Here is a 23,798-nt window from a genome sequence, read left to right on the forward strand (position 1 = left end):
CAAAAATCACTAAAAATTCATTGATTCGTACTCATTGGGGGGCATTGATTTGTACAAATATGAATAAACAAATTAGCGGTTTTAAACTAACTTGGTGATTCACTTTTTAAATCATCCCCATCTCTATCAGTGTCTTATGTTCAAGGTATCTGTTAGTTTGGATCCGGAAATCCCACAAGATGCTGACTTCATACTTTTCTGACACCTTCTCAACGTGATTTGCAATATAAGTTAATTGTTCCTACATATTTCCCGAAAAGCAGTTTTTCCCCTTTCGTTTTCATAAGTGGCAAAAGGAGTAGTGAGATTTTGCACATGCTTGATTTTCAGGAATGTGGATTAAACACAGGTAATCATTACAAGTGACTGACCTAATTAATTAATTAATTAATTTAAAGGTCCTGCATATTTCTTGTCCAAGTACAGTGGTGCCTCACTAGACAGTTACCCCGCATGACAGGTTTTTTTGCTAGACATTGACTTTTTGCAATCGCTATAGCGATTCGCAAAACAGTGATTCTTATGGGGGAATTTCACTGGACACTGTTTGGTCCCTGATTCGCAAACCGATTTTCGCTAGATGACGATTTTGACAGCTCCCTCTGTGCTCGCAAAACAGGTGTTTTCGGGGCCTAAGCTTCGCAAGACAGCGATTTAAACAGCTGATCGGCAGTTCGCAAAGCAGCTTTCCTATGGCTGATCTTCGCTAGACAACGGCGATTCTTCCCCTTTGGAATGCATTAAACAGGTTTCAATGCATCCCAATGGGGAAATGTTTTCGCTAGACAGTGATTTCGCTAAACAGCGATTTCAGTGGAACGGATTATCATCGTCTAGCAAGGCATCACTGTATTGTATTAACAAATTGTATCAACAAATGTAGTGCAGTGGAACTTAAGTTTTGGTAAATATGCTTAGATTTACTGTATTAGGAATGGCAAATTCCAGTGGAAAAACCATTTCATAAGAGTTGCAATGTACACAAAAAAGTATTAATAGTTTATTTTTTATTATCTAAATACAAAGAACACACTGTTTAAGTGCAATTAATACAATGAATAAAATAGTATCTGCTATATGATATTCGTACAAAAAAATAAACCACCCTGGAGTCTGTTTTTCTGATTCTTAACTGTCTTTGTAGAAGTGTGCCACACTTTTCTGTGATCATAAGAGTGACTCTACTAGAAACACATGGGGCTGTACCTTTAAATCAGAGGCGGGCAAAGTGTGGACCACAGACCCTGTGTGGCTCCTAGGGATCCTTTACGACCCCCTTCCAGCAGCCCTTCCCTCCCCCAAAGGCTTACAAAGTGCATTTGCTTTTCCTGAAAGCTTTCAGGAGCAGCAGTTTTGCACTCAACCCCATCCCACTATGCCACCCCCATACACCTCCTCTGTACCTGGAACAGGTTGTTTTGCCAATTCTTAATTAGACTTTTTATTTTCTTTCTTTTTCCTTCTTCTCTCTCTCTCCCCTTTTTTTGGAATGGGGGGTTGATGCAGAAGTTCACAGTCAATGATGGGGCAGACAGTTGGTGCTTGGACCACTGGATCTGACCTTCCTTGCTTGGAACAGAAGATTTTCACAGCGTTTCCTATCATCTTTTTCAGACACAAGATGCAGGTTAAAAGTGGACGACAGTTGCCTGTTGTAGACAAGTCAGCATGTAAACATATTAAGTCTAGTTCCGATTAAGTGGCTGTGGAATTATTAAGGCACTTAAATAGAACAAGGCCAAATGAGGAAAGAACCTGTAGTATTTTGAATCTAGAATAAAACAAGAATGTCTGTCTGTCTTTCTAGTGAATAACTTACTCACTAGATACTCAGGTTGCAATGACAGATCCACCCACCCACCCACGCACCTACCAATAGTGGACTTGTGGTTATGATCTCCATAAGAGGTAGTATCTTCATCATATAAAGCTCATTCAGGAAGATTCCCATTACATTCCGTGTCAATTAACTTAAGCACAAAAAATAAAATTGTCATCTTGCTTTCTTCCTAGAAACTAAACGTGCTGTTCAACAATAAAATAAAACCTCTTTTTTTTCTTTTTTTGAAAAGCATCAATGGGGTCTTCTCAGGTGCGTTCCAGTTCCCTTTGGCTTCTCCTTACTTTGTTTGCCAACACCATGTCGCTGAGATTTCTTTGAATGGTTGACTTTTACCCATCCACCTTCGTTGACTTTGCTTTCCTCTCCCTCTCTTTCAGGGTCATTTTCTGTATTCAAGGGCATTCCTGGAATTTCCTTCGGTTGCTGAGAGGAATGCGGATGCTTCCGGTCACGTGACCGTGGCAAATGTTGATTGTGACTGGCCTGTGGAGTCCTGTGAAATTTCTCATTGTTCCTCACTGGTGCCTGAGCGCCCACGGAGCCCCTCGGAAGGCGCCGCCCAGGCACAGACACATTGGGAGAGACACTCTGATGGTAGTGGCTCCTGCTTTTCACCTTGGGTCGTGCTCCTTCTGAGGGGCTGTCAGAAGCCGCACTGGAGGTGCTGCTTCCCTTTGAGTTCAGATGTAAAGATGATAAATATGGTGTCGGAGATGAGTTTCTTGACTGATTTAGAGAGGTGATGTGATAGCTTACAGGAACATGGGTCCGTCTTACAGCAGCTGCATAGCTGCCTTGGTCCTGAAGATAAGGTAAGTACTGCGTCAAGCTGTTGGGGCTGTGGGGACGGGAATGTTGAAGCGAAGGGCTACTGGACACGTGGCGCATTTTTAGCGCCTTCATCCATTGGCAGTCGATACCTGAAACAAAAGAGAGAGCAGTAGCAGTTTTGAATTCCAGCGAATGGCTGCCCTTCCCAGAAAGCACCAGAAATGAAGGCTACTAGTGGCATAATCAGAACTTGGACAAAGTGCTTTGTTTGGACTGCAGATCTCAAGAGTTGCCCAAGCCAAATGACCTTCAAAAGTTCTCCTCAAATACAGTTCCTGCTGGGACTACCCATTTGTTTGGGCGGCAGTGGCAGCAGTCTTTGTTTTAACCCTTTCCCTCTCAAGAAGACAACACCTTTTGAGAAACACAAAGGTCCGTCTGAAATCACACTGGAGCAGTGGTTACCACCATTGAGTCCCCATATGTTCTTGGACTAAAACTCCCAGAAGCCTTTGATGCTAGCTCTGCCGGCCAGGATTTATGGGAGCTGTAGGCCAAGAATATCTGGGTTGCCCAAGGTTGGGAACCACTGCTCTAGAACTTTCTCTTCGCTTTTTATGCAGAGGCTTAAGTTTGACATTCCAAGATCGGAACGTTATTGTTCAAAGACTCCATTAGTGCTATTCTACGTTTACCAGCAGCTACAATACCTGTGTTCATCCATGTCTTTTAACAAGGCCAGTCTTATATGCCAATTAGAATCTACAACTGCAAATTGAAAATACACACTTAAATCACACACTCTTAATTTAGAGCACTGTGGTTTTGCAAAGTGTCCGTTAGATCAGTAGATTCTTAAGATGCCTCAGATACGTTGCTTATTGCAAAAGGCAGGCTATACCTGTTCTCCAGGATTTAAGGGCTATGAAAAGATACGGTGTGAATATAAGAGATGGTTTCACCCTTTGTTGAATCAATGGAATAAGACTACGGGAGTTCGTAAATTTTCTGTCTCTATTATGATTATGATTGTGGCTACAATGATAGTGATGGTGTCCTTTTCCAAAACTTTGCACCTTCGACTTACTAGAATTGGATCTGCTCCGAGGGATGCCTTCTGAGTTTGCAAGTGGTGTTTGTATTTTAAGCTGTATCGACTTCACCTCATCCTGACACTTCACTTCACTCCACTGCACCGGCTGGATATGTTTGGTGAATTTTGGCGTTCGGACATCATTCTGTTCAAGTAACACAAACCAGCTATCATCTCAAAGGGGAAAAAACGAACACTCCACAACAACCAGAGGATGTTTGCCCAGAGCCTGAGCGTACAATTGTGAAATTGATATGGGTAAGGGATACCATCACCTGCTGGGTTTGTTTGCTGTCACCTTTCTGCCTGATTCCTAAAGATTTTTCGAGTTGTGCTATAAATCCAATGGTAAATTACACTTTCTCTCCTCTTTACCCCACCCCACCCCTGCAGATAGCCTACTGAATGGCAATATTTTAATGGCTGGCTTTTAACAGAATCAATTAGTAATTATGAGATCATGTGGTGCTTCACGTAAATAGTCTTTTCTGCTAGAGGAGGTAGCGACTAAGGAGATATTGTTGCTGGGGTTCCTTGTGGTAGCTTGCCTACAGTTGCTAGCTCTTTAATCCTGCTGTCAGGCTCTGATTCCTGTGAGGAGTTACCGTCTGAAAGGAACCTAGGGTTATTCTTCCTGTTAACAGAAAGCTACTGTTCTTCACTTCTGAGGCAAACACGGTCCAGAATTTTCCTATCGCTCTCTCTCTCTCTGTTTGAATCCATGCCACAGGACAGAACTGAAATTTCAATTATTAGCCTCAGTGTGAAATATCCCATTGGTCTTTATGAAACACTTTTTTGTAAGTATCCAAAAAAACCCTACTCATACAAAGGCTAATTTCCATCCTATTATCCACAGCTAAATTGCTTCTAGATTTTATTTTATGTTTTCTTTCCCACCTTTTCTCTTCTCCTGTTGCTCCTCTGCTCTGCTAATTAGCATTTTGTCAAAAAGGTAAGAAAGGTGGTCTTTTCAACAAAACACCACCTGCACTGACCGTTTCACAAAGAAAAAAAAGTTACTTAAAACAAACTTTTGAAGAAGCAAGGAATCCCAGCTAAGAATCTGGGCATGGTTCCTAAAGATAACATTAAGATTTGTATGAGAAGTCAGCAGCTGAAAATTAATTACAACATGCAGTTTCACTACAGTGGCTAACTAAGTTAAAGAATGCCAGCTCCTCATTGTGAAGCCATACTGATGAAACAGGTGGATTGTTGTTGTTTTTCCCATGAATGCTTACTCGGGATGAGACTTTCCTGTCTTAACAAGAGTTTATAAAATGCAAAAGAAGCTATTTTTCTGCCTTCATGTTCTTTTGTTCATTCCTGAAAGAGAGCCCCTAAACACAAATATTTGTATTAATGAACCAGGAAAACATGGGAATTTTCTGTTCTTCTGGGTCTCTCTATTTCATGTAAACATTTTTCAAAGCTTTCTTTTGCACTTCAAGCATTCTTTCACCTTTGTAAGTCAAAACCCTCGTAATGTTGTTTTTTTTTATCCAGTCACATCACTAGGGATATTGCAGAGATGGCTGTATGACCAATGAGGGCTGCCAGCAGCTAGTCAGAACATCTGGGGGAAAGAAGAATGTCAAATCCATAGAAGAGCCTGGACCTCAGAGAGGATTTGTTGGTGGGGGTCTGTTTATTTCTGAAATTTTATTTTCTTTCCTTATTTGCTTCATTGGCTTTACTTACTGTTCTTGGTTAGGGGAGAAGGGACTGTGTGTGTCTTTAAACTTTGGCCATTTTTTGCTTGTGAGGGTGCTTTCTCTGTTTGACTGCTTCTTAAAAAGTCTTCTTTCATTAATTTACTTTGTATTAATTTATTCTATTGGTGGGTTTAGTGGGTTTGAAGATTATTTTTCTTCTCAGGTTACCTGCTTTTGAAGTAGCTTGGTACTCTGTTGCCTTGCCTCTGCTTTTTAGGAGTAGATTTGAGGGGCCTTAAAGTGTTCTTTAGGGCTTTTGGAGTACTAAGAAGCATAAAAGGGAAACCTGGAACAAAAGGACCCCCAAGTCACTTTCCATATTCTTCTTAACAAAAAGAATAGGCAAATGAAAAACACAAAAATGAAAAAGAAACCCGCCAAAGGAACCCAAAGTAAAACAGACACGGACATTTTTGCCATGGACATCCCAAATGCTTACCTCATAAGTAATTATACATTCCACAATTTGGTCATTTTCTATTCCCACTGTCCATTTCTCCATCACAAATGGTGGCTGCAGAAAAGAAACAAAATGTTTCACAAACCAATTATTTTGTTTTCCTTGTGATTGTTTACTTCTTTTTGGTCTATTGTATAAATCACACGTACATTTTCACCCTGTGTTCTTGAAAAAGAACACACAGACCTTCCACTTAACATGTGAACATAGGATCCCATTTGAAGATAATTTTTGACTCTGAATTTTATAGTCCTACTACTCTTTCCTCATCCTCCAAATATTAATAACACTTAAAAATGTGTTAAGCCAGAGTGTCTGTATTTAATGGTTCTCTTGCTCACACTATGGAGCAGCAATGGCACGCATGCCACAGCTGGCACGCAGAGCCCTCTCTGTGGGCATGCGAGCCATAGGTCGCTAGATCGTTACCCCCGGCAGCCAAATCTGAAGAGATGGATGCAGCCGCGGTGCTAGTGCCCCGACAGGCGGTGGGCCAGGATCCAGAGCAGCTGGTGCTGGCAGCTGCAGGATGGCTGAGCTATAGGCATAGGCAGTGGCAGGGTTGGGTACAACTGGAGGCAGATCTGAAGTGGGGTCTGGAGGCACCTCCGTGCCCGGGATTCCCCCTTGTGTGAACATTTCCGCCACCGCCTGCCGCCTGTTGGTCGTTTTTTCTCTTTTCCCCCCCAGTTTGGGCACTTAGGCTCAAAAAGGTTTGCCATCACTGCTATAGAGTGATATATCCTGGACATCTGGATTGTCTTCATGTCCTGCCTTGAAAAACCCCATGCATTGGAACAGAAATTGTGTTAAATGTTACTCCTCTGCACAAGGCTACCCGTGACTTCCCTCATACCCCATGTATGTTGCAGGGAATGAGTAAAGCCTTGGTATTTTAACATTAATACGTGGCCTTATTTCAATCTGCTTAAGACAGGATCCTATCCCTTCCTTCAGTGAGCCCATAGTAGTCTGTGACAGGCACATTCTGGGAATTCCACCTGACAGACCCACACCTACCGACACCTAAGCGTGGCTCACCTGTAGAAAAGGCCTTGTTAGGAAGGCTTGGAGCATAGCATTAGGCCCAGCTCCACCCTGGATTCCTGCGCAGACAGGAAGTTGCTAAGTGCTGCCTGAGAGTAAAGCAGTTGCAGCGGGATTTTTAAGAGGATTAAGTCATGATTCCACTGACTACATGATATGTAGCCCAGAATCACCCCCACCCTCATCCCTAGTTTTTTCCCCCCTCCACCACTGGGCCTACTACTTTTTCTGGAATCCAATGCCTTTGCATCAGTTCAGGCAGCTAGCTCCAGCAGCCGTGAGAGAGGCAGGGGAGTGAGGAAATTAGCTGCTCTCTCTCTCGTTTCATTGCTCTCTGCCCCACACCTGTGCCTGGACCTGCTTTCATTTTCCCTTCCCATTCTATTTCTTTATTCTCCTTTTTTTCTTTTAGGAGTTGCTAATCTTGCAGTGGGTTACTGAGTGACCAAAGGCGGCGGGTGGGGGGAGGTTTTAAGGCAGCTATTCTCTATTTGCCTCCTGCAAATCTTGACCGCCAGAGCAGAGCAGATCTATCTTAAGAACTTGGAAATAGGTCTGAAGTGTTGTTTTTCCTGTCCCCCTGCCCATTCTTCACTCTGTCCCCTTTGGTCACCTAACTGGCCTAGCGCTGGGACAGCAGTCCTTGGCAAGAGAAGAGGGAAACAAGCAGACCCAGGCACCATGTGTAGAAAGGATTCAAACAGTTAATAAGCTGCAAAGAAGACTGATTTTCTCCCCTTTCTCTGCTGACTTCTGTGTGGTCAGCTGAAGTGAATTAACCTGGGGAAACAAGTTTTCTTGGGTGCAACTTTGCAGTGGATCCATTCTTTTCTCTCTCTCTCTCTCTCTCCACTGTGCAGTTGCACCGTCACTGAGCTATTCAACCAGTGGTTAAAAACTGCAGTACTGCAGTGAAGACTCTGTTCACAACCTCAGTTCGATCCTGCGCTCAGGTAGCTGGCTCAAGGTTGACTCAGCCTTCCATCCTTCTGACGGCGGTAAACTGAGTATCCAGTTCACAGGGCGGGGGCAATGTGTAGCCTGCATCATTAAATTGTCAACCACCTAGAGAAAGCGTTAAGCACAACGGGGTGGCATAAAAGCAGCAAAGTGTTTGCCTTGCTTTGGAAGACAAAAGAGATTTTAACCAAGTCTGGTTTCTGCAGCTGACGTGTTTTAATCCAATGAGTGCATCTGTTTCTTTCTTGTGGCCATGTTACTTAATTATTTTTAATGCTTTAATTGTAAATTTATTTTATCTGAGTTTAACTGTTAGCTGCCTTGAGCACAATTTTTAGTCGAAAGGCTGGATATAAATTTAATTCATAAATAATATACTGTGGAACCTCTTGGGTTTTACCCTTGCATATGTAGCTGTTGTCATAGAAGAAAAAAGTTGTTACTCTCCTGGTGATGTAAAACAGTCATAATTGTTCACAAGGGCAAGAGGCAAGGCCAGTGATTTAACACACCAGAGAAAAAGGGTTGATAGTGTTCTGGACTAGGGTGGGTGACTGAAAAACACAGGAAGGGGCTAGACAGACAGTCCATGGGTCTGACTAGAGATCTGCTAATAGAAAACAGTAGGGAAAAGCAGAATTTTATCACTGGTATCAATAGCCACAGTGCATCCCCCAGGAACAAAAAGGAGTAGCTAAGGCAAGAATTAATGTCCCTTTAGGACATCATTTGTTGTTGTTTTTAATGTAATGGGCATTTTTGGATGTCTGCCTTAAACCAACCCAGCCTATTAGCTGCATCTTATAAGTCTATAGAATGAAGATGACTGTGTGTGAGGACACAACCTGAAATTGTAGTTGTAATCTTATGATTTTATATATTTTTATACTGTTTTGTTTTATTTTGTAAGCCGCCCCGAGTAGACATGGTCTAGAGGGGCGGGGTAAAAATCAAATAAATAAATAAATAAATAAATAAATAAATAAATAAATAAATAAATAAATAAATAAATAAATCCCATTAGTAAGTGTCGATTTGCCATAATTGTACAGTTTTCCTGCTGCAAGTGTGACTCACCAAGAGCATTCTGGCTAATATTTTACCTTTTTTCTGTGTTTTCCTATCTGTACTTTTCTCACAAGCCATCTCGAGTTCCCATTTTGGGAGAAAGGTAGGATAAAAATCGAATAAATAACATGGTGAATGAGCTGAAAGACAGGGTGTGATATCGCCCAGTAGTGAGCAAGCTCAGTTGCGGTTTCTTTTATAGCTCATAATGCAAGAGCAGTGTAGATGCTTTGCCAGGGGGCTGAGTTTCTAGAACTCAATTCAGGACTTAAAATAAAATGGAAACTGGGCAGATCTCAGACAGCATGGCAATTAAGGGTCTGGTTCATGACTCCTTTCCACTAAATGTCTATTTTGTTACCTCCATTTGAAATTGCTGTCAAAGGTCACTATTTTTGTGCACTCAAAGGATGAGCGCTCAGATCATTTTGAACTAGTCTGTTCACTGATGGATATACCGTTGACTTTGTTAGAGAACCAAGAAATCGTACACTTTAATTGCAGTATCTAAGTCTTGCCATCACTTTATTATTAGCATGATTGAAAGGGGAAGAACCCCCCCAAAAAACTATTATGATAAAAATGCGCAAGGGTGCGGCTTAAAAGCTGCCTGAAGGCACAAACGTTTGCTGCTGGGGGTATTTTAATACATTCGTTTTAGATCTAAGAAATCATGAGAACATCAAGCCCATAAACCAAATCTCACCTTTGTCATCTTGAAAATCTCTGCATCAGGCAGGTTAGTGTTGAATGTCACATCTTTTATGTAAGTTATTGCAATCTCATCCCCATCCATCTCCATATACATTTTCCATTTACAATCCTGGAATTGAACATTTGAAATGTTAGAATATAAAGTGCGAGCCTTTCCCCTCTCTTGAGGAAATGTTAAAAAGACACACACACCAAACAAATAAACAAAAATCCAGAACTCCTAATGTTTTAATAATTGCATATATTGTGAAAACATTTTTTTTTTAAATCAAACTTTGAGGGTGGGGAAAAAAGATCCCAATCTACCATCTTCTATAGTTCTTATCCCTGTTTGAGAATCACCAGGGTTCTCCAACCCAACAAGACCAGCAAATAGGGAAAGCCACATAGTGAAGAGACAATGTATTCTGAAATGTTAAGCTGAAAAGCAGCTCGCCTCTTCAACGGCTTCGGCTTCCGTAGACTTTTTAAAGAACGCCAGGTTTCCATGCATGTTTTTCTTCCATGTGCAGAGATTGCTTCCCTGGCTTGAGGCCATAAAAGCCAGCTGGGTTGGAATTTGGAAGCCTTTCAAGTGTCTCGGTGGCGGTAAGGCAACGAAATGCGACAGTCTGCAAGGAGCAAACCATAGAAGGCGGAAGGCAGGAACCGCTCACAAATTTACAGACCCAGATGACCAGAAGCATATGATCGTTTGCATTTGGAATGTGTTTTCCTCAAAGGATCAGGGGAGGCATTTGGACTGCATGTGTTTTCTGAGAGGCAATGGTTCTCTCTGACCCACGAATGGGGGAGCTGTTTCTCTGAGCTGGCCCTGCCGTGGGAGCACAGGCCACTTTTCCGGGATGGTCCACCCACAGTTGCTACAGCCACAGCTAGTTGGTTGAGAAGCAGCCAGAGTCTTTAGGAGGGGGGTGGCTTTTGCCAGCTGATACGGCTCTGTCTACACAGCCCTCCAAACCAGCGACTGGGAGGGGCAGTGGGAACGCAATGGGAACGAGCATTTCTCTTCAGGCCTCAGACAGCAGGAGAGGTTTATTGTATTTAAAATATTTTTTACCCTACCTTTCTCCTTAAAAAGGATCCAAGGCGTTTCACACCCATAAGAGACAACATTTAAAAGCTAAAAACAGTAAGTATACAAATATTTAAAAAGAATCGATCAAACATCATGCTAAAAGGGCAAAAAAAAAAAAAATCAACACCAAAAAACAGATTCAAGGCAAACAGGCACAACAAGCCATTTCGAAACCTCTCTCAGACAGACAGTTGCTAAGGGGAAGCCCTGGCTGGGTTGCCCCTGATTTTTTTTTTAATTAAGCCAATTTAGGTAAATTCAAAGATCAATGGAAAGGTGATATGTGAAGTTACGTTAAAAGAGGGCCTTTCACATTATTGTTCATCTCTCTCTCTCTCTCTCTCTCTCTCTCTCTCTCTCTTTCCTCTCATACATACGTTGATGTCTCTTCTTTCCACTCAGTTGCTCAGGGCAATCTATAAGGGGCATTTTATGAACGCTATAACTCCCAAGAGAATGGGCAGGTCAACATCACTCCTGTTGCTTCCACCCCAGCCCACCTCTTTTAAAAATATTATTTTGTTCTTCTTCAAAAATAGAAATGTAAGATGATGGTACAGGCAAATCATTGCTGCCCATGGTCGACCTGTGATTTTAAAGACCTAACTTCTAGCCATTTTAAAAACAGATTTACAGCATAGTCATTGCACCAGGCTGTCAAATGGAGATGGAAAAGTGCCACTGAGGCTGAAGTCATACTGGCAATAAGCACCACATTTAAGTATACTTTAACAGATTTAGATTTTTTTTTATCGTTCAGACAACACAAAAGTGAAATCAGGCTGCGAAGCAGGTTTCTTCAACTGGCTGACAGGGGCTTTGAAAAATACCTCACTTCTAAAATAGATTCAATTCAATGGGATTTGTGGATGTGAAGGCTGCTGCTGTTTTGTCTATGTCAATACTGGGTAGCGGGGGAACCACTGTTTTTCCCTTTAAATTTAAAAAAAAATTTAAAAAAATGTTGACCGCTGCATAACTTCATCAATACAGAAAGGAAATTAATCAATTTCAGCAGTGTAGACGCCAAAGCCGGTTTAAATCACCAGAAATAAATCCATTTCCATTCAGTGCATGTGAATGTGGCCTCCGGTTTAAATACCATGTGACCTTGAACCTGATTTTTTTTAGAAATCTGACTGGAAATCAATTCAAATTGCCTGTGTGGCCACAGTCTGAGGCAATTCCGCTCAGCCCCTGCCTTTAATCAACATGTTACAGTTGACAGGTTGTATGTTTTACATCTTCTTGTTGATTGAGGTTTCAGGGGAAAATAATGAATAGCTTCTACTTTCTCTTTTTGATTTACAAGAGAAAATGATAGGGGGCAAATTACTAATAGATTATTGACATATAAGAGATTATTGATCACTAATCTGCTAGCCAGGATCACGAAGGGGAAACTGCTAACATTGAAAATAACTTTTGCTAAATGGAACTCAGTTGTGAGTAAGCAGGATAGAAAGTTCTTAGGTGAGAAGATTTTGAGTTTTGTTGGATAATGGAACTTTTTATAAGGTACCATGGCCACTTTCATGCACCAATGATCACATGTGGAATGGCCACTACGCAGGCATTTATGTGCCACATATCCATTTTTCTCTGTGAAAGGCCTCTTGACACCCTATCAAATAGAATATTGGTCCTTGTGCATGACTCCTATTGTAACACGATTTCTAGCAAATTTCAGGAAAGCAGCGCTAAAACTCTAGTGTTGATGCACCCCCAATGAGTTTCTGGCATGGGTTTTATCTCAAATATCCCCAATCAGAGTGTTAAAACCAATTCCTTACACCAAACACTCCTTTTTTGTTCAGGGACCACCAAGAAAAACAGGACATTTGGGATACAAATGGACCACAGCTCAAATAAATTTAAGAATGACAATCAAAAGACAAAACTCAGTCCAGTCCTACAAGAAGGATTATGTATGTTTCGTTGTGTCATGTTATTTGAGAGACTTCCATGTACCACTTTTTCCTAAGCTCATGCCATGGATATTAAAATACAGTGATGCCTCGCAAGACGAAAATAATTCATTCCACAAGTTGTTTCGTATTGCAGAAAAATTTGTCTTGTGAAGCGCAGTTTCCCATAGGAATCCATTGAAATTTAATTAATGTGTTCCTATTCGTTTTGTGAAGCATGGCCATAGAAAAAATTTGTCTTGTGAGTCACCAAAAACATCGCAAAACACTTTTGTCTTGTGAGTTTTTCGTTGTGCGAGGCATTCATTTTGCGAGGCATCACTGTAGTGCAATTAACATTTTATAAAACACAGAAACAAACACAATAATGAACAACTATTCTCATTCAAGAAAACCTGTTTTAATAAATGAACCTGTCTCTCTCACATACAGAAACAAACCAAGTTAATATGTATCACTATAGTTAAGATAATTAATTAGGCACAGCTACACAGCAGCCAGAGAAAGATCCCAGCCACTTCATGACTCCTCAGGGCCTTGCTTCTATACCCACTTTTTAAAAAGCTCTTAAGTCCCATTCAGTGATGCTGCTTTACCTCTTACAGAGTGATCCCAAGGACAAATATTTAGACACCTGCAATAAAACTACACTGGCAGCATCAACAAAGCTGTTCCATGTTGATCATATATTACTGTATATAGTTGAGTTGTATAAGGCAGTGCATTCAATTTAAACTTGGCCGTGTGTTTATTATAAATCTGCTGTCTGTCTATAGTTGTTTTGTGAACCCTAGAGATTTGTACCTTCCCTAGCACAGGCATTTTTGTAGGCACTTTTTGTGATTGATTAACTGCACCATAGAATTTTGGAAATTATAAATATGAGGGTAACAAGTGCAAATCATTTCTCATACTGATTCGAAGTACACATTAGGCAAGTTTGCATTAAAATACAAACCGTCAAAATATCTCCCTCCACCACTCCAGTATGTAAAAGCAAAAGGCTGTGGCTGTTTGATCCCATTTCATGAATCATGGATAAGCCTAATGTAAATGTTCATATTTCTTTCCTTTTGGGGGATGTCTATTCCATTTTTTTATTCTGGTCCTTTCACTTTATACAAAAGGAAAAGCCTTGTCTCTCCCTATTCATGTTTTCTGACAACCCAAAAGCCCTTTAAAAATCATTTAAAACTACTCAAAAAAAGCAAAGGCAAGTCAACAGAGAATCAATCTATGCTAAAAGCAGGCAACAGTATATGAGAAAAAAGAAAACTCGGTGAGTTCAGTGCCACACACCCAGCCCAAGAGACCCTCTGAGCTTGGGCTGCACAATTTGTTTTAAAAGGCAATGAAGCAGCGAGACAGACAGCCACTATCTCTCCTGTGTACAGATACATCACTCACCAACCCAACCACAACCAACAAAACACCAAAAACCACAAGAGAAAAATGCCACAACCTGTTCCCAACCACCAATAACAACAGCAACCCACTCAGCCCAGTGGCACACCGGCACAATCTCAGAGTCCACCCCCCTACTCCAGCCCCCACTGGAGGCAAACAAAACCATTCCCCTAAAAACCAGCAAAATATATACATTTAACAGAATTAATATGCAGCCATTTATCCGGATAACAATTAACAAAAAAGTCAGGAAGGAAGGAAGCAAATTATGACAAAAAATAAAATACATTCAAAGCCCTCACCCAATCAAGACTACAAGACTATGGGGAGATTTCTCTTCCCTACCACTTTCTCGCCCCTACCGCTCTTCCATTTTTTGAGTCCAACAGGCAGGCAGGGCAGCAGCAAAAATCAGCTGAGAAAGGAAAGGTCAACAGGGAAACAACCAAATAAACAATCCCAAATAGTGGGCGGCGGGGGGAGGGGCATCTCCAAAGAAATCAATGATTCATGTATGTATGTGTGTAAAAAAAAAAATACTAGTGAGGCATGCTAGCACCAACAAGATAAAAAATTATCCAAAGACATGGTAAAAATCTCCAAAATTTCAAGGAAAAAAAACCAGACAAAAAATAAAGGATCCAAGATGAAGGCATGGGCAGGCAGGCAAGCAGCAATCCAAAATGGAGGGTGTCAGGAACACAGCACATGTGAATGGCTGAAGGAAAGCAAAAGCAAAGTGTGCTGCTTATATACCACCCCACAGCTCTTAAAGCTTAAAGCACTCTCTGGGTGGTTTATATAATTGTGCAGGCCACACATTGCCCCAACCCCCAGCGAGCTTTGCCAGTCTTGGAAGGCTGAGTCAACCTGAGACTAAACTCAGGTTGTAAGCAGAGTCTTGACTGCAGTATTGCAGTTCAACCACTGCACCACAAGAAAGAATGTTCCCCACTGGGTTCCAGGCACTTTTACAGACTAAAAACAGACTTAAATTGTCCCCTGGACATTTTAATTGGCTGCTGACAGCCGTCATGATGAGATTTAGTGGGGGGAAAAACCAGCTGATTGGACAAAGGACATCAAAAGATTGCATGGCAGAGGAAAAAATGAAACTTCCATGCACCTTTTTTTCATAAAAATTAATAATTCATGTTATAGAGGCTCTCTTTTGGCATCATTGGAAGAACATAGCTTACACAACAGACACTCTCTCTTCATTTTTGAGTCCTTCATGTAAATATGAAAGATCCATCAGTAGTGAATCAGAAGAGGGTGTGTGCTGTACAGTGAGAAAAAATGGGGCATTTGAGTAAAGTGAAAACGGTGTCATTTGGGTGGTCCTTTCCCCCCAGAAGAGATCAGTGATGGGTGATGGACATTCCTGTGGACAGCTACACTGTCTGCCGTATAGCTTAGTTTTACAACAGACGCTATGAAGGCATTGGAAAATGAAGGAGGCAAACCTCAAAAGGAGAAGCAAATAATTAATGGAGTGATATGTGACATCATGTCAGAAGATAACATCTGATGATAAGTGACAAGATAAAAGTTAGCAGTTAGCCTTTATGGTGCCCCAATGTCTTCGTCTGCTTTAATTTTATGCTTCTTTTGTATTAGCCTGATGTGCTAACACAGATTAACACAACTACCTCTTCTAAGGGGATGTGGTGGTGCTGCGGGCTAAACTGCAGAAGCCTGTGCTGCAGGGTCAGAAGACCAAGCAGTCGTAAGATCGAATCCACGCGACGGAGTGAGCGTCCGTCGCTTGTCCCAGCTCCCACCAACCTAGCTACCTGGGAAGGTAACAGTGTTCCGTGTCTAAGTTGCACTGGCCATGTGACCACGGAAGATTGTCTTCGGACAAACGCTGGCTCTATGGCTTGGAAACTGAGATGAGCACTGCCCCCTAGGGTCGAACACGACTGGACAAAAATTATCAAGGGGAACCTTTACCTTTACCTCTTCTAAGAGCCTTCAGTTTCACTGGGACTCACTCCCGTTTTAAGTGTGCCTATGACTGGGGTCTTTGTCTTGTAAAAGCCGCAAGGCGTTGGTCAAAATCCTATCGGGATATGAGCTGTGTGCAAGAGCAAGTCCAGCAGGCGCTCACAGACAAGGTGCCAGGAACAGGCCAGGTGTGTGTTTGGTCATACAGTCAGGCATACGGCTGACATGGTGATGGTTACCTCAGCAATCAGGCGCACTAACTCCTCTGACTGCTCTTACACATGTGTAAATATACCATAGATTTCTGGGAACAGAGTTAGAGAAAATCTTGCTTTTCTCGTGATAGATTTCAGTAATTCAGATCAGAATGAGACCAGCTGTTGGACAAAGCAGAACAAATTAAGGGCACTTGTCTGTACATTGACAGAGGCCTATGACCCATAAAAGCACTATAAAATCAGATTAAATAAAGCCAGGATAAGAATCCAGCCAGTGAATTCCCATTGAAATAGGCTTGCAACTTGTAAAGGGTTTGCTTGTTTGTTGCTTAGTAAAGGGAGGTGAACCAATTTTCTATTTGTGCACCTCTGTCTAAAACACCATCCAAAACTAATCAAGTTATGCAAAGCCCAAGGAAATCCATCATACTGATAAACTGTTCTGGATAAATTTTCTTTTTGGGAACAACAGCATGAAATTCATAATAGAATAAAAGCAGCACTGCCTTGCTTAGCATGTCGGGCAAAAACAAAACGAAAAATGAAAAAACAAATAAGTAAAGAAGACAAAAACACGGTGGCACCTTAAAGACTAACTGCTACATTCTAATGTGGACTTTTGTGGATGAGTCCACTTCTTCAGACACCTAATATGTATACCTAGTTGTGGATGTCACCTTCAGTTACTACAGCTACAGTATGGAATGCCTTACTGAGGAGATCCATGTCTGCCTTCAGATGGAAAAATTGTGGGAAGCTCAACCCCGACTTATCCCTGCTCTCCTCATCTTTGAACCGTTCTTTGTCCAGCACTAGAGATGGGCATAAAGTGCCAGTTTGGCGGTTCACACTGATTCATTTATCGTCCAAAAAGCGCTTCAAAGCTCCACCTCATCTGGCAGGTGCCGACTGAGAGGCAACGGCCTGGCTTCCTTGCCCTGCCTCTCCTGAGCGCTACCTACAAGTGGGTGCCCACCAGGAAAGGTGGGACTTTGATGCACCAACCACCTGTTTGGCCAATGAATGAACCACATGAACCACTGGTTCCCATGCCCATCTCTATACAGCACGGCTTCTTCTTCATCATCATCATACACGGCAGGAATGACAAACAAGCCCTCTTCCAGATGTTGTTGGGCGGCATCTGTGACCATTCACCGTGTTGGAGCTGCAGTTGAAAAACAGCCAGCAGACCACACGTATTTGGGCTACAAGATGGCAGAGGCAAAGCAATGCAGGTTATTGGCCATCCTGAGAGACCAGTAGGTCTTGCTGAGAGGATGGATGCAAGCCCAACTGCATCTCTTCACAGAAGCAATACAGAAATACGATTGTACCATAATTAGTCAAGGTTGCACATTGTGGCCAGAAATACATGGTATTAGATCCAACCACAGCATAGGCATGTCACACCACAAGGCATAATACTGATGTTCCTTAAAATGCAGAGAAGCAGTTATTGCATAGTAGTGATTCAGGCACTTAAAAAGTAATTGAAAAGCAAAGTAAAACTGAATTATGGTAATTCTTAATTTTTCAGAACGGTTAAGTATGAGGGGGGGAACACAGAACCACACTCCAGTACAGAGTTTGCCGGTCATGGGGCAGAGTGAATTAGTTTTTTTCTGGTGTCCTGAAAGGGCAAAAATCAATTTTTAAAAAGATTATTATTGCTGGGATGATTGTTGGGATGAGTAGGTCCTTTATCTTTTGGATAAATCAGTTCTTTTCCCCATATGATAAAAGAATTAATATATATAAATGCCCCAAGCTTTTATGGCTGACTAGATAGCTCAGTGGTTTAGGTCTCTGGCTGTGGAGTCAGAGGTTGGTAGTTCTATTCCCCACTGTGCCTCCTGTGAGTAGAGCCACCCTATATAGCCTTGGGCGAGCTGCACAGTCCAAGGGCGTCCCCAGAAGAAGGGAATGGGAAACAACCTCTGAATATTCTTTCTCTGGAAAACCCTGAAATAGGGTCACCATAAGTCATAATTGACTTGGCAGTACATGATGATGATGATGATGATGATGATTATGTCTTTCTGAATAGCTGAATGAGTTGGGTACCTGGCTAAAGAGTCAGAGGTTAGAGGTTCAGTTCTTCATTGTCCATTCTGGGAAAAGAGCCAGTCTGTGTATCTTTGGGCAACCTGCACCGTCCCAGAACACCCTCTCCCCCAGAACAGGGCAGTAAGGACTCTGCCTAGAAAACCTTGAAAGCATCAGAATCTTCTTCTTCTTCTTCTTCTTCTTCTTCTTCTTCTTCTTCTTCTTCTTCTTCTTCTTCTTCTTCTTCTTCTTCTTCTTCTTCTACTACTACTACTACTACTACTACTACTGCTACTACTACTGCTACTACTACTGCTACTATTATTATTATTATTATTATTATTATTATTATTATTATTATTATTATTATTATTATTATTATTATTATTATTATTATTATTATTATTATTATTATTATTATTATTATTATTATTATTATTATTATAAAAAAACACCAGGCACATTGATATTGTTTCCAAAGTCCCAGTGACTATGGGGACCACTGAAGTGTGTTTCTTCCAGAGGCAAGATGTTTCGATTGCCAGGTCTCTGTACTTTGTTAGTTTTTCCAGTTCTTTATTTTCAACTCTGGCATCCCCTGGAATTGCAATGTCAATGATCCAGACATTTCTTTGTTCTATTACTACTATGTCCAGTGTTTTATACTCAAGGTGTCAATCTGTTTGGATCCGGAAATCCCACAAGAGCTTGACTTCCTCATTTTTTGACACTTTCTCTATCTGACATTCCCATGGATTTTTGGAGGCTGGCAAGGTATATTTTTTGCATAATGACCAGTGCACTAATTTTGCCTCTCTGTCATGTCTAACTTTGTAATCTGTTTGTCCAATCTTTGAACATTCATAGATGAGGTGTTACACAGTTTCGTCTTTTTCTTGGCAGAGTCGATGTTTGCTGTCAGCACTAATTCCTTGGATCTTAGCTTTCATCACATTGGTTTGCAGTGCTTGTTCTTGTGCTGCAAAAATCAAGCCTTTGCTTTCTTTCTTAAGGGTCCCCAGTTTTAGCCATGCCCATGTTGAATTAAGATCATGCTTTCCATCAATATTTCTCAGGTGTTGTCCATGTAGTGGTTTATTTTTCCAGCTATTTAATTTATTTTCAAATTGTTGTTTCTTATATTGAGCCTTTGTTTCTTTGTTTTCAAAATATTCTCCATTTTCACTGCCTTAAGTAATTTTTCTCTGCTTATACTGAAATAACCATTTAGGCTTCTTTTTCCTCCTCTACTACCTGTTGTATTTGCAGTAATTCACAGCCTCCAATTTTTCATGGTAAATTACAGTAATCCATGACCTCTGATTTTTCATGGTATGATGATGGTGTCTTTTTAAGCTGCCATATAGGAGAGGTATTTGTAAGGTTTTTTGCCTCAGGTGGCAAAATGGCATGTCTGCCTTTGAGAATGACACACCTTGACTTTGCGAGTTCTGCCATTAATGATCCAATCCATCATGGAGGCAATTTTTTTTAAAAAAATCAAGCTGCTTTTTAACATGGCGACAATCATTTCCCTCATCCAGGTCATGGAGTCTACTGTGAAGAACAAACTTTAACAACATTTAGTCAAATAAACAATTTTTTGCGTGACAGAAAATGTACACTTTTCAAGGGTATGATTTCTAAAGATGCTTAAAACTGAGCGTGAAAACATCACTTCCTGGACTACAAGTCCCAGAGGTCCCAACCCTCATGACCATATGCTAGCTGGGGAATCTGGGAACTGTAGTCCATCAAAGTTTCCCACTTCTGGTGTAGAATGAATATTATAGCCATGAATTCTGTTGCCCCAGATAAGGGGAAAAGAAAGAAAATACATGAGAGGAAAAACAGAGAGTGGCATCATAGCAGACAGCTGGGTGTTTAAAAAAATACAATAAGTAATGTAAGATAAAACAAACACACAAGAAACCCTGATCATGCTGGCATTAAGAGTAGTAGCATGTTGATAATCTGGGCCCCCAGTAGCTCCTTTACATGCTTCACTATTATCTGCCTCAGCTGCTGAAACCTGCTGTTTTAAAGGCAATAAGAGTTGAAACATCTATAGTGTTAGCACCTGGGTTATTTATCATTAAGGCTAACTCCGCTACACTACATTTTATTATGCCAGATTTAAAGGGAGATAACACAAGTATGGTTAATTTGCTTCTCTTCTTTATATACAGTGTCATGACCTGCCACTGCTTTGTCCCAGAGAGAGAGAGAGAGAGAGAGAGAGAGAGAGAGAGAGAGAGTTGGGAAGAAGGGGAAAGAGGAGAAAAAAAGCCAAAAAACCAGAAAACCCGAAAAAGAAATTTGTAAGAAACTCTCCCTTCAAAATTCCATTAATAACCTCTTGTAGCGTGTTTAGGTTGCCGGGTCTGGAACTCAGAATGTTTTAATCTCTTTCAGCAAAACAATGTCTCATAATGATGTACAAGACTATTGCCGTACTGATGAAGAATCATACATAATTCAGCACCTTTCGCTTGGCACCACTCTGATATCCTCATTAGTAGTGGCTCACGGTGGCTGTCAGATGGTGTCCATGCGAACGCAGGCATTATATTGTCTTTGAGATGTGCAGCTGCTTCCATGACACTGCCAGTATATAAAAACATGACGCCAGTTTGTTTTATTTAGTGCTAAACCTTCCAGTTTGTAAAAACAAGGCTGACACAGAGCCTGACATGAGGCAGTGAAAATAATTAGCTCTCATTTTCTCAGCCTCCTATTTCCTTCTCCCTGCTGTGTTCCCTTTCCACTAAACCACCACATGTCAGTCGAAATGGGAGGCAATTAGTGGGCTCATTTCAGTCCCCACAACTGTGCTGAAAAGAAAGTATTTATGATGGCACAATGAACAGCTGAAAGATTAAATAACATTTGCCTTTTGAAAAGAAAATGACTTCTAGCTAAATGGGCAATTTTTGATTATTCTCAAACAAGCTTAGAGTAGTTTGGGTTTTTTTTTTTAAAAAAAGCACAAGAAAGGAAAATGAGTCATTTTTAGGTGAAAGAATCAAATAAAACTTGACACAGTAATGCAAATAACTGATGTTTTATTGCAAAATATGTAAATGTGTTATAGCCTTAACAATGGCCGCTGTCTTGGGTCAGGGAAGAAAGCCACCAGGCAAGCTCCAGTAGGGAAAATGTAGCTGCACGATAGTTTTTTAGCAGTGGTGGTAAGCAGCCATAGCAGAATTGTTCTGGGCTTGAGGTGAAATGTGTGGTATTAAGAAAGAGGCCTCCATTAAAACCAATAAAGAAATAGAGGAAAAACATTAGTGTACGCATATGGTGCGGGTTTTCATGATCAGAAAGACCATGAAATTTAGCAAAATTCAGACACGCATCCTCGTTCAGTCACAATTTTGGCTAAGAACTGCAGCATTCGGCCCCAAACGTAATTAAAACGTGTGTTGTTGTTGTTTTTAAAGAAAAAGAAGAAGAAATCATGCTTCGCTTGCTGCTTTCTTTGTTTCAAGTGTTTTGTGAGGTGGAATCTATGCATAAATCATGACTTGCTTAGGTACTAGAAAACCCACACCTGTCTGTAGCCTTTTTAAAGCTGCAGGTTTTGTGGCTGAGGGGGCAAGAATTGGAAGGCAGGGCATGATATCTTTCATGAGGAGCTGCAGATATTTAAGAGTTTCTCCTTGCCTAAGCAGTTACAAGAAAAGACCTCTTTAAACTCTCTTTAGGGTGATCCTCAAATAAGAGCTTATATGGCTGAATCATGTTTTGCATTTTTCAAATGAGCATGTTGAGCCCATAAGGAAAGTAGATGAAAAGGATGCTCAAAGCAGATACCATGGCAGTCATGTTTAGAGAGTTCTCTGAGAGTCAGAGCGCTCACTACAACCACTGTCCCTTTTTATTAGTGAATACGCTGCAATGGCTGAGATCCTGTTGCCTGAATTGCACCTGCACAAGGGTGATGATGTTACCGATGAGGAGATTGCCACTAATTAAAGAGTCCCTGTTCACCCAACTCGCATGCAGCAAGACTGTTTGAGGGTGAGTCAGGAGAACCACAGGATCAAAGCAGGAATGATTAATTACTGGCAATCTTCCCATGTCAGGAACATCATCAGCCTTACACAGGGATAAATTATGCAACAGGATGTTGACCGTTGTTTTAAATTCTTAAATTTTTGTTTCCATTCTGTGCTCTAACTTTGTAGATAGCTTTGCATGGCCCAATGACCCAAAAATAACCTTTTTTCATAAATTGTTCACTTCATGCATTTGTGAATTGAATTATTTCCCTTTGACCTCCTTCAACCATCATCGAAAACTGAGTTAGCAGAGTTCAACTGATGCTGGAGAAAATGGGGGTGAGGAGGGAGTCTCCCTGGGGGGAAACTACAGTAGACCCAAAAATGGAACTCCATATGTTCTTGAACTACAATTCCTGAAGCCCTGACCATTGGCTGTGCTAACTGAGATTTTGGGACTTGTAGCTCAAATCACATCTGGAGCCAGATGTTTCAGAGGCATCGAACCAGCTGTTGCTGTTCTGTTCTGTAAATCTGTTTTTGACTTTTGGAGACTGAATGAGTGAATGATCTCACAAAGGTCCCATTATTAGCAGCCCTGTCCAAACCTTACAAACTAAGGCCACGGCTTCTATTGTTAGGTCAATCCCAAGTCATGTTCCTCTTTTGTTGCGTCCTGCAACTTTTCCTAGCTTTATATGTCCAAATGTGACGGTTTCCTTTAAAAAAAAAATTCTAGGACAGCCATTCTCAACCTTTTTTGGGGGGGGCACCTCCATAAACACAATACGAAAGAAATATAGACTGAATCAGGATTGTGCAAGTTGCATAATGAACCTTATAAGGTGGTGTGTGGAGATTTGTTTCCAGTCTTTGGCCCCCTTCAAATGTGCCAGGGTTCCCCCCCTCCCAGGGGGCTATATGGGCCTCACTGAGAATGACCGCCTTAGGTCAGTGGCTCCCAGCCTTCGGTCACCCAGGTGTTCTTGGACAGCAATTCCGAGAAGCCTTCACCACCAACTGTGTTGGCCAGGGGTTTCTGGGAACTGCAGTCCAAGAACACCTGCATCACCCAAGGTTTGGAAATCACTGCCTCAGGTAAATCATCAGTCAACGATAGTCAAGAAACCAGAAGACAGAGAAGTAAAAATCCAACTACGAAGGAATTAGGAAAGATACAGTTGTGTAAAGAGGTGTTACTGCCAACCAAAGCCAAGATCACCCACACGATCTTATTCCTGATTGCAGCGTACAGATACAAAGGCTGGACAATGAAGAAACCTGATGATGTTGGTGTTGAAACTAATTCATGCAAACTATGGCACTTGATTTGATCTAGCTAGATTTTGATCATTTGATCAAGAATCCACTTCTTTGTCTTTTGGGTGAATCATGGTATCCCTAAAGCCCTGCTCTAGCACCACAGGTCGAACAAACTGGCTTCTCCTTCCCACCCTGGCCAGGTTTCTGTATTTCTTAGTAGTCAT

The 23,798-nt window shown here is 41.3% G+C and overlaps 1 protein-coding gene across 2 annotated transcripts in view; it reads right to left on the bottom strand.

Annotated features, from left to right (window-relative positions):
• Positions 1-978: 978 nt before the first annotated feature.
• Positions 979-23,798, bottom strand: part of MAP3K20 (mitogen-activated protein kinase kinase kinase 20) — a 139,272-nt gene continuing 116,452 nt past the window's right edge. For both annotated transcript variants that reach the window (XM_072980167.2, XM_020810968.3), the window contains exons 17-20: positions 9,667-9,783; positions 5,865-5,939; positions 3,702-3,852; positions 979-2,763 (exon numbers count right to left, since the gene is read on the bottom strand). In XM_072980167.2, coding sequence (XP_072836268.1) covers positions 2,075-2,763; positions 3,702-3,852; positions 5,865-5,939; positions 9,667-9,783 — 1,032 coding nt within the window. In that variant the 3' untranslated portion in view covers positions 979-2,074. The remainder of the gene's footprint in view (positions 2,764-3,701; positions 3,853-5,864; positions 5,940-9,666; positions 9,784-23,798) is intronic.

The sequence above is a fragment of the Pogona vitticeps genome, chromosome 1 (assembly GCF_051106095.1).
Source record: "Pogona vitticeps strain Pit_001003342236 chromosome 1, PviZW2.1, whole genome shotgun sequence".
Lineage (NCBI taxonomy): Eukaryota > Metazoa > Chordata > Lepidosauria > Squamata > Agamidae > Pogona > Pogona vitticeps.